Source organism: Durio zibethinus, chromosome 2 (assembly GCF_047325235.1).
Source record: "Durio zibethinus cultivar Kanyao isolate XHJ-2024 chromosome 2, ASM4732523v1, whole genome shotgun sequence".
NCBI lineage: Eukaryota > Viridiplantae > Streptophyta > Magnoliopsida > Malvales > Malvaceae > Durio > Durio zibethinus.
The window spans coordinates 2687099-2697556 of record NC_143163.1 but is presented as its reverse complement, the minus strand read 5'-3'; the positions used below and the strand labels follow the sequence as shown (position 1 = coordinate 2697556).

The 10458-nt window shown below is 29.9% G+C and overlaps 2 protein-coding genes and 1 pseudogene across 2 annotated transcripts; all 3 read left to right on the top strand.

Annotated features, from left to right (window-relative positions):
• Nucleotides 1-429: 429 nt before the first annotated feature.
• On the top strand, nt 430-2338 carry LOC111308241 (glucan endo-1,3-beta-glucosidase-like). The gene is made up of 2 exons (XM_022906552.2): nt 430-1089; nt 1306-2338. The coding sequence occupies exons 1-2, from the start codon at nt 996-998 to the stop codon at nt 2265-2267; spliced, it is 1056 nt and encodes a 351-aa protein (XP_022762287.2). The 5' UTR covers nt 430-995; the 3' UTR covers nt 2268-2338.
• A 166-nt stretch (nt 2339-2504) lies between these two features.
• LOC111308010 (putative amidase At4g34880) lies at nt 2505-5579 on the top strand. Its single transcript, XM_022906377.2, has 5 exons — nt 2505-3954; nt 4138-4352; nt 4490-4729; nt 4827-5025; nt 5132-5579. Exons 1-5 carry the CDS (start codon nt 3400-3402, stop codon nt 5486-5488), a joined length of 1566 nt encoding a protein of 521 aa, XP_022762112.2. The 5' UTR covers nt 2505-3399; the 3' UTR covers nt 5489-5579.
• Nucleotides 5580-8994: 3415 nt separating this feature from the next.
• Nucleotides 8995-9551, top strand: LOC111308239 (dirigent protein 4 pseudogene; annotated as a pseudogene).
• The last annotated feature ends 907 nt before the right edge of the window (nt 9552-10458 follow it).

The window sequence follows — 10458 nt, the reverse complement described above, 5'->3', positions numbered from 1 at the left end:
GTTACAAACTTACGATCCCCAAAAAATTTTCTCATCTCATTTTCTAATTTTCTTTCTTCTTTTTGATTTTTAGTAAAAAAAAAAAAAAAAACTAAAAAAAACTCTTATTTTATTTTATTTTTAAATAAAATTTTATATTTTTATTGCATTCAAATAAACTTTTATTTTAAATCAAAGAATAATACTGATTTATTTTAAGCCTTATTTTGATATAAATTAAAATTTTAAAAATTATTTAAATTAAATTAATATAAGTTAAATTTTTTTTTTAAATTAAATTAAAAATTAAAGACATATTAATATAATAAAAAATAAATAAAATTTAAAATATTTTTATTATTTTAGCCTTAGAAAAACTAAGGGCTCTCTGCTTTATTTCTAGCCTCTAGGTCCCCACCTGTGATATTATTTTATTAATAAAATAATATTTTAAATATGCTCATATTAATTCAAAAATAATATGAGCGTATTTATAGAAATGTATTTTCTAAATTAAAAAATTAGCATTTCACTCAACAGTCAACGGTCTCAAAATTGAAAAAAAAAAAAAAGAAATTGTTATAAATATGGAAAAAAAAAAAAGAGGTTTGCTTTTACCCAAGAAAAAAATCCATCCAATAAATTAAAACGTAATAATATTATTATACCCAAAATAATTAAAGATATGCATATAACTTATAAGCATGCCACCAAATTCTTTGATCATCAATTCTCGTCTCATAGCACCATATATTTATTACTGCAATAAATCTGTAATAATTAACTTATTATTACTTGATACACAAGCAGATTTTGTCTCGTTCAAATCATTCTGCATATCAAACCAGATTCTTATAATTAATAATAGATCATTAGCATCAATAGGACTTCGTTCACGTAACAATTGGAGGCTAGGGCTTCGCTACTCAGCATATAATCATATATATATAGACATTCAAGAAGGACTAAATCATTATCACACACCATATTTTTAATTCCTCTGCTTCATCTTCTCCATGGCTTTTTTCAATGCAAGGAATAGCAAAAACTTTTTAATGGCTGTCGCTTTCCTTTTACTTGGAATTTTCATGTCCAGCTTGGAGTTCACAGGTTCAATTTTTCACTATAATCCCATTATTTTAGTCTTTTTATCTTATGCTGTTGGCCACTACTTTAATTCTACTAATGTCTATTATAATATATGAATTAAGTGAAAGTAATTAGCACCCTTTCTTGGAAAAACTTTGTGCAATTATTATCAGCTTAATATTGAAGGTTTAGTACTTGAGTTATGGAAGTTAATTGCGATAGATGTGTTTAAATTAGGTGCACAATCCGTGGGCGTTTGCTATGGAAGAATCGGTGACAATTTGCCAAGTGAACAGCAAGTAGTAGATCTTTATAGGAACAATGGCATTGGAAAGATGAGAATCTATGATCCAAATCAAGCAACTCTCGAAGCCCTTGGAAATTTTCCAGACATAGAACTCATCCTTGGTGTCCCTAACGAGGACATTCAGGCCCTTGCTACTGATGCCTCGGTTGCAGCCAATTGGGTCCAAGGAAACATACTTTCCCACCCACCAATGGTCAATATTCGTTACATCTCTGTTGGAAACGAAATAAGACCAGAAGATCCAGCTGCTCAATTTCTTCTCCCTGCAATGCAAAACATTTATAATGCTTTGGCGTCAGCAAATAGTGCAATACTACTCCAACTTAAGGTTACTACTTCAGTGGATGCGACTTTGTTAGGCAGTTCTTATCCTCCTTCGGCAGGCTCATTCAGTGACAGTGCAAGTTCATACATAATCCCCATCATTCAATTCCTAGCAGACAAAGGGGCACCTTTACTTGCCAACATCTACCCTTATTTTAGCTACATTAGTGACCCTGTAAACATAGATCTTAGCTATGCCTTATTTACGTCGCCAGGAGTTGTGGTTCAGGACGGCGCATATGGGTACCAAAACCTGTTTGATGCAATATTGGATGCTTTTTATTCTGCCATTGAGAAAGTTGGTGTAACCAATATGGAAGTGATAGTATCCGAAACTGGTTGGCCATCAGATGGAGGCACCGCGGCAACTATTGAAAATGCAAGCACATATTACCAGAATGTGATCAATCATGTGAAGAATAATGGGACCCCAAAGAAGTCTGGAACACTAATACAAGCTTATCTGTTTGCAATGTTTGATGAAGATCAAAAGGGTCCTGCTGAAACAGAGCGCCATTTTGGCCTCTTTTCCCCTAATATGCAGCCAAAGTATCCAATAAGTTTCTAATGAGGTTTTTTTAAAAACTTAGGAATTAGGACTGGTACGTATTCTGCAAAGCATAATTGTGACTTTTTTATTTTTTATTATTTTTTATGAAAATAATAATACAAAAAATTATAATTATATTCAAGTATTACATTAAATAGACGAACCAATCAACCAGCAAACAAATTGGCATATAGCCATTCACATTTTGTTATACTACTTACAACCAGCTTTGCATGTGAACATTTTTATTTTTGATATATTAACATAAAATGAAGGTTTATCACAGTTACTCAAAATCATAATAAAAAAAAAAGGGGAAAAACCAGATTATTAGTAATTAAATGTATATTTACATGTAATATTGAAATAGTACGAAAAGACTTGGAAGATATGCAATTATATAAAGCTGGGGTATATCTCTCAATTGATATGGTAAATTGGCTACAAATGTTTCAATATTGTTTGGGGTTTTCTTCCTGTTTACTTTATAACAGCAATCTTGGTCTCTGTTTCTAAACTTCTTATTTCATATCCAATAAAATATAATTGTCTTTCAGAAAAAATACAAAATCATTTTAAAAACAAATTTAACTTTTCCATGAATATTGTTTTTTCTTTTTTGGGTGCTTATGAACTATGTGTAAATCTATGTCCAAACTTTTTTTTCGAAGTTTACCTACTTGAGCATATAGTTTGGTTCTATAACTCGATAAGGTGTTAGAATGATTAAAAAAAAAAAATCAATTTTGCTTCACAACTAATAAAACCACGCTCTACCACACAAATATGATTTCTCTTTACCTGAAAAACTTGCTAAAGATCCAAATTAAACATCACAAAATGGACGGCAGTGGACAGCTGCAGCGTGCATTGTAAATTTCCTCCTTAAAAAACAGAATTAGATGATTGGTTATACTGTTCCCATGTGTTTGTGCGTTTCTCAGATGCCTTAGTTTGCCATCTGTAATTTGTCCAGAGGAAGTGGTCACCACTCTCAACCTTCCTTGATTACAAATAAAAAATCCATGTTACATTCAAATTCAAACAAAAATTCCCTAGATGGTATCTATTTATAGGATAGGAGTGTGGAATCTAATTCAAACTGAAAACTTAGTCTAAACTTGGCAAGTCCACCGCTTGCAGTTTAGCCATGGCTGCCAATTCTTCTCTAAGGAGCTCTTCTGCTGTCTCCCTGGTTTTGATTCTTTCAACCATATTGTCATCTGGGTCTTCCACCCGGACAATTACAAACTATGCATTCTCAATCAAAGAAGCCACAATAAAAGATATAAAACTAGCTTTTGAGAGAAACCAACTCTCCTCAAGGCAGCTTGTTGAGTTCTACATGGAAGAAATCTCCAGACTCAATGAACTCCTTAAAGGGATCATAGAAGTGAACCCTGATGCATTGCTCCAAGCTGATGCTGCTGACAAAGAGCGGAAGTATAAAGAACCTTGTTCACTGCCTGACTTGCACGGCATTCCCATTCTGCTCAAGGATAACATCGGTACCAAAGATAAGTTCAACACCACGGCCGGCTCTTTTGCATTGCTTGGCTCAGTGGTGCCAAGGGATGCAGGGGTAGTGGCGAAATTGAGAAAAGCTGGAGCAATCATTCTGGGCAAGGCTAGCTTGAGTGAGTGGGCTAATTTTAGGTCGCTTAATGCACCCGCTGGCTTTAGTCCTAGAGGTGGCCAGGGTAAGGTGAGTTAGAGTGATCATTCCCTTCAAAAAATATTTGTGATCTTCCAGTATTTGCACTTCCAAACATTTATTATCCTCAATTATCTGCTAGTGTGTAAAAAACAATTGCAAATTGAATATAGTAATTTTTACCCAAATATATGTTACACACAGTAATAGAACCTGTTTTGTAATGGCATGCAGAATCCTTACGTCTTGTCTGCAACTCCATGCGGCTCAAGTAGTGGATCAGCAATATCGGTGGCCGCAAACTTGGTAACAGTGTCATTAGGGACGGAGACTGATGGCTCCCTCTTATGTCCTGCCAGTTTTAATTCAGTAGTGGGCCTCAAGCCTACAGTTGGCATCACCAGCCGAGCTGGGGTCATTCCAGTTACTCCAAGACAGGACACCATTGGGTTAAGTTGCTCTTTATTATACTATTCCTTTTTACTGGTATTTTTGTGGTTAATATGCGACTTTGATTCTTCTGTGGGATGTTATTCATGTTCATAATAACCTCAAGAAATTACCCCTTCCCTATTGGATTCAACAGGCCTATCTGCAGGACAGTGTCGGATGCTGTTTATGTTCTTGATGCCATTGCAGGCTTCGATTCTAATGATGAAGCGACTAGATATGCATCATACTACATCCCACATGGTGGCTACAAACAATTCCTTAATTCCTATGGGCTCAAAGGAAAGAGATTGGGGATAGTGAGAAATCCATTTTTCCAAATTGCTGAAGGACTAGGTTTAGGTCAGACGTTTGAGAATCATTTACAGACACTAAGGTAAAGCTCAACTAAAATTATTACTATTATGTATAGACAGTTGGGATGCCTAATGGAATAATCATTTCAACACATTACAAACTTTTTGTATATTCAGGCGAGAAGGTGCAATCGTGGTAGACAATTTGCAAATAGCCAACATTGATGTTATATTAAATTTCACTGCAAGTGGTGAAGCAGTAGCAACTTTAGCTGAGTTCAAATTGTCCTTGAATGCCTACCTCGAAGAGTTGGTGGCTTCCCCGGTGCGATCCTTGGCCGATATTATAGCTTTCAACCTGAAATTTCCCGATTTGGTGGGTATAAGAGCATGAAATTTATGCAGAGACATTATTTCGATACGCATCCCACAATATGATTGATGATCATACTCAATGTTGGTTAATATGGTGGCATTTGCAGGAATTGATCGATAAAATAGGCCAAGAAATCTTTTTGGCAGCACAGGCCACAAATGGGATTGGTGCTAATGAGAGCGCAGCATTGTTAAATTTGGAAAATCTCTCAAAAAATGGATTCGAGAAGCTGATGAAAGACTACAAGCTAGATGCATTGGTGACTCCTAGGTCAGATGTTTCACCTGTGTACGCCATTGGAGGGTTTCCAGCAATTATTGTCCCTGCTGGATTTGATAGCCAAGGGGTGCCTATTGGCATTTCATTTGGGGGATTGAAGGGCTCCGAGCCCAAGCTAATTGAAATTGCATATGGGTTTGAGCAAGCTACTAAGATTAGGAAGCCTCCTTCATTCAATCCTTGAAAATCCAATAGAAATTACAAGCTGTTTACTTTCTTTCTGCCCCCTTACCTATTTTTCTGTATGCTGTTTATGAAAAGTGAGAAATTATATATTTGGCATTAATTTTTTTTTCTGCGTTTTACTTCTCTTTTCAGCTTTAATTCAGAAAATGAGGATAAAGTGCAGCAATAAACTAATGGAATCAACCCAATCTTATGATGCTTAACCTCACACTATATTAATTAGATAAATTGGAGTAAGGATGATAATAATAAAGGCCAGGGTACCCTATTAATATGTATTCAAGCCTTCAACATATTAATGTAATTGTAAACAAAAAGTTTTTTTTATCATAAATTCAAAGTTCATTTTCTTTTGGAATAATTCAAAAATACAGTTTATCCCACTAACTAAGCTTTATGTGTATTATCACAACATTTTTGTTAGAATTAAAATATGAAAATCTGAAATTATTGTTTTTTGTTATTTTAAAATTTTGAAACAAAGCTCCAAAGTGTGTAATTATACAACTTTCTTTAAGGTTTTATTTAATCTCATTATATTATTTATTAGTAAGTGTATAAAAAGATTGCAGGCGATAAACTTTGAGCGTACAATAAACCTCAATAATTGTTTGTATTGTGCATTGACAAAATCTGTTACCGAACACTTATCAATGTATTACAAGATTATAAAACCTTTATAAAAAGTTTTGTAATAAAATTTTATAAAAGAAATTTGAAAATTATTTGAAGTATGAGGAAGAATTCTATAAATTATTTTTGTATATTTTTTAGAAAATCAGATAAAATTATATAATTAATTAAATGTTCTATAAACATATTACCTATTTTGAATAGATAAAAATTATTTATTTTTTAATAATTAAAATTATCTATTTAAACAAATTTATCTATTTGTTTTGTATAGATTTAACTATCTATTCTTATATTTCTATTTTAAACAAATTTAATTAATCAACAAGTAAGTTTTATTTAACTAAAAATTAAATTTTAAATAAAAATAATTTTTTATTTATTGCAATGCAAGCCATTAATTAAATCTTAATATATATAAGTTATTTAATTAGTACAAGACCAACCATGCTTGAAAGTTAAAGCCCATCCATCTTTGCACTTTAGCTACTTAAGTCCAATTATATTAAATTTTTACTTCTCCTAATTTAAATGAATATCTTATCTTTTTTTTTTTTCAATGTGAAATTATTTCTCATACTTTATTTTAAAAACCTCTAACAATTTTGACATAATTCAACTATAATCACAAATTATTAATTCATAATAAATAAAATAATTTTTTTTTAAATATTTCAATTGGCAAATATGAGTTTTTCTCTATAAAAAAATTTATTTAAAAACTCACATACTCATCTTAGTTCTCACATTTAAAAACAAATGCAGAACCTCTTGACTTTGGATTGATTTTATTGCTTGTGTGTTTTTTTTTTTTAATTGTATTAAATTTTGGTATTTCGGTTAGGACTTCATTTCAATTAGTTGGGCTTGGATTCCAAGGTAACATTGTGAAAGGCTAATAAATCTGAAAGTGGATTTTGTAAAGAGGTTAAAAGGGGAGGCTGATCGGTGAAAAAGGAGAGCTGTGTTCACTTCAATTTTTTCCTTGGCATGTCAGCAGGATCGGAGGCTAAAGAGGACATTGGCCAGGGATAAACTGTGGAGTTTCTATTTTTCTCTTCATTTGCAAGGAAGAAATAAGGTGATTTATTTTTTTTTGGAATTAAGTTATAAATTTTTATAAATTTGCCCATCAAAGTATTTAAATTTCAAAAGAATATTTATTCATTTATTATGAATTAATAATGTATTTATGGTTATAGTTGAATTATAAATAGTTGACTCTCACAATTATTGGCCTCACAGTTGGTAACAAATTGATGATTTGTTTTGGATTTAAGAATGATATAATTAGTCAGGAAGTTTTATATGGTTATAGTTGAATTATAAATCGTTGACTTTCACAATTATTAGCCTCACAGTTGGTGACAAATTGATGATTTGTTTTAGATTTAAGAATGATATAATTAGTCAGAAAGTTTAAGGTAAAGTTTATGAATTTTTTTATAAAAAGATTTTTAAAAAATTTCAAATTCATGAATAGAGTTTCATGTAGAATCATTAATATGTAAAAAAATTAATAAAATATTGTTTATAATTTAAATTTGATCAATATTTATTCAACTGTAAAAATTTTATTAATATTTTTATTAAAAATACCTATCTAATATATATATATATATATAAATTTATTAAATTTTTTTCAAATTACTTAATTTATATAACAAAAAATTTTAATTTATTGATTTTTATTTTGATTTTTAATTTTAATTTTTATTTCATCATTTCTAATAAAGAATTTTACAAATTTCACTTAAGAAAATTTATCTAAATCTTTTCCAGCCTATTCATTCCATGCATTAAGATTTAAGAATGATTTGTTTTAGGTTAAAATATTAAAAAAATCCTTGAATTATTTTATTTTTTTATGTAGGTCTTTATATTTTTATTGTACTCAAATAAATTTTTATTATTTAATTTGTATTAAAATAAGTTTTTATTTCAAAAATATTATTGATTTATATTTAGATTTTATTTAGGTATAAATTAAAAGATAAGAATTTATTTAAATATAAATTAAAGTTTAATAACTTTTTTGAATGCAAATTAAATTTTAATAGTTCATTTGGATGAAATAAAAAGTTTTCACTTAAATAAAATAATAAAATTCAGGGATTTTTTTTATCATTTTAGTATTTGTTTTAGATAGATAATCTTTATGAGTAGAAAAATATTTGAAAAAAATATAAAATTTTAAATAAAAATAAGCGATTAAAATTTAAAATAAAAAAGCAATGATTCTAACAGATTTTAGTCAACAAATTATGGATCAATTAAAGATTTTCGTCACTGATTAAATGAATTTTTTTAAAAAAATATCATTTATTTTCAAGAAATTATTGTCTACTAAATGAAATGTATCAATCTACATAACTATATATTAATATAATTTTGTTTTAATGCTCAAATATATTTTTAAATTTTAATAACAAATAAATTAAACCTGCGACGTTTTGTTAAGTGTAAAAAAGATGATTTTTTTATTTATTTACAATTATAATCATAAAATTTTAAAATTAATTAAAATAATCCAATTTATTAATAAACATATAGAGGTGTCAATTGAATAAGTTAGGTTTTGATTTGATCATATCAAATCTAAAATTTAAATTTTAAAATCAAATTAATTTAATTTTAAATTATTTTGAGTTAAATTTTTGAATTATTTTAAATTTGAGATATTTAAAAATCAAATTAAATTGAATGAATTTACGTTGTTAAATTTTTTTAATCAAATTGGATTAGATTAAATTCTAACAAATTTAACATGTTTTTGTGATTCAAATCAATTTTGACAGCTGACAGGCCTATAAATCCATATACCTGCGCACTTAATTGTAACTGTTACAAACAATTAGCAAAGTAGGGTCGATGGAGAGAACTTTGATATTGAGTTGGATTCTGTTCCTCTGCATCCCCACGGCCCCCGTGTACGGCCAATACTACTTCAAGACAGCGCCACGTGTCCCCGAGGAGAAGAAAGTTACCAATCTCCACTTCTTTTTCCATAGCATTTTTGGGGGCGAAAAACCAACCGCGGTAACGGTAGCCCGTGCTAACATCACGAGCAACAACAGCTCTTCACCAGCGCCATCCGACAGTATAGTTGTCCACGATGCCCCACTCACCATTGGCCCTGAGCCAACGTCAGAGATCATTGGGAATGGTCAAGGACTCGAGGTACTTGCCAGCCGAGATATAACAACCTTGGTGTTGTACTTGGATTTTGGGTTTATTAAGGGCGATTTAAACCGCAGCTCTATCAGCGTGTTTTCCAGAAATCCATGGACAGAGAAGGAACGTGAGCTTGCTGTGGTCGGAGGGAGAGGAAAGTTCAAGATGGCTACAGGGTTTGCTCTGCTTAAGACTTATTCTCTAGACAACATCTCTCTCATTGTAGAGTGTAATGTACGGTGATTCATTACTAAGTTGATATTTCAAAGTGAGTTCTCTTGTATAAGCTTGAAGTGTTTTCATTTTAATTAATTGTTTCGCAATAAGGGTTACTACTACCGATTGCTTTTTGTTAGGTTAAAAGGGTCTTAATCTAATCAAATTAACAAGTAAATTCAAATGATTAATCAATTAATTACATAAAATACAGTAATTTAATGTAGTTCGATCTAATCAATTTACGTTTATTGATAAAAAATAAGATTCTTTAGTTATAAAAAATTATAAACATACAAATTATATCAATCTCACTCAACAATCAATATTATAAACTTTTCAATCTCCTTTAGTCGTATAGAGTATTTTCAACTCAAATAAACATATATTTATGTGTACTATTTCAATACAAACAAATACATACTTATATACATTCATGTGTCATACCTATATAGACCATTTTAATTTCTTTTAGTTCACTCACAAACATTCATACTATACACATCAATAAAATGTAAATATTTAATAATTTTATAAGATGTCTATATCATAAAACTCTATAATTTTTTCATATGTTTTTTTTCATATAACATGTAAAGATTTTATCTATTTGTAATCATACAAATTTATTAATTAAAATATTTTTTCTCTTAAACTTTTTTTTACAAGTCAAATTTATCTATTAAAAATTAAAAAAAAAATTTACAATTCTTTTTATCTATTAAATAATATTTAATTAATTTTAAATAAATTTATTATGAGATTTAAATCAGTATTCTCAATCACTTTTGTGGGTTTGTAATTTGCATTCTAGGCGTTGGGAGATAAGGGGGTTGACCTGATTGCTCCAGATTTTCAACTTGTAAAAGTTAGAAGAATTTAGAAGCAGAGATTGTTCCCCTCCGTTGAAATTATCTTGTTTCTCTTGTTTCCCTTAACACGTCG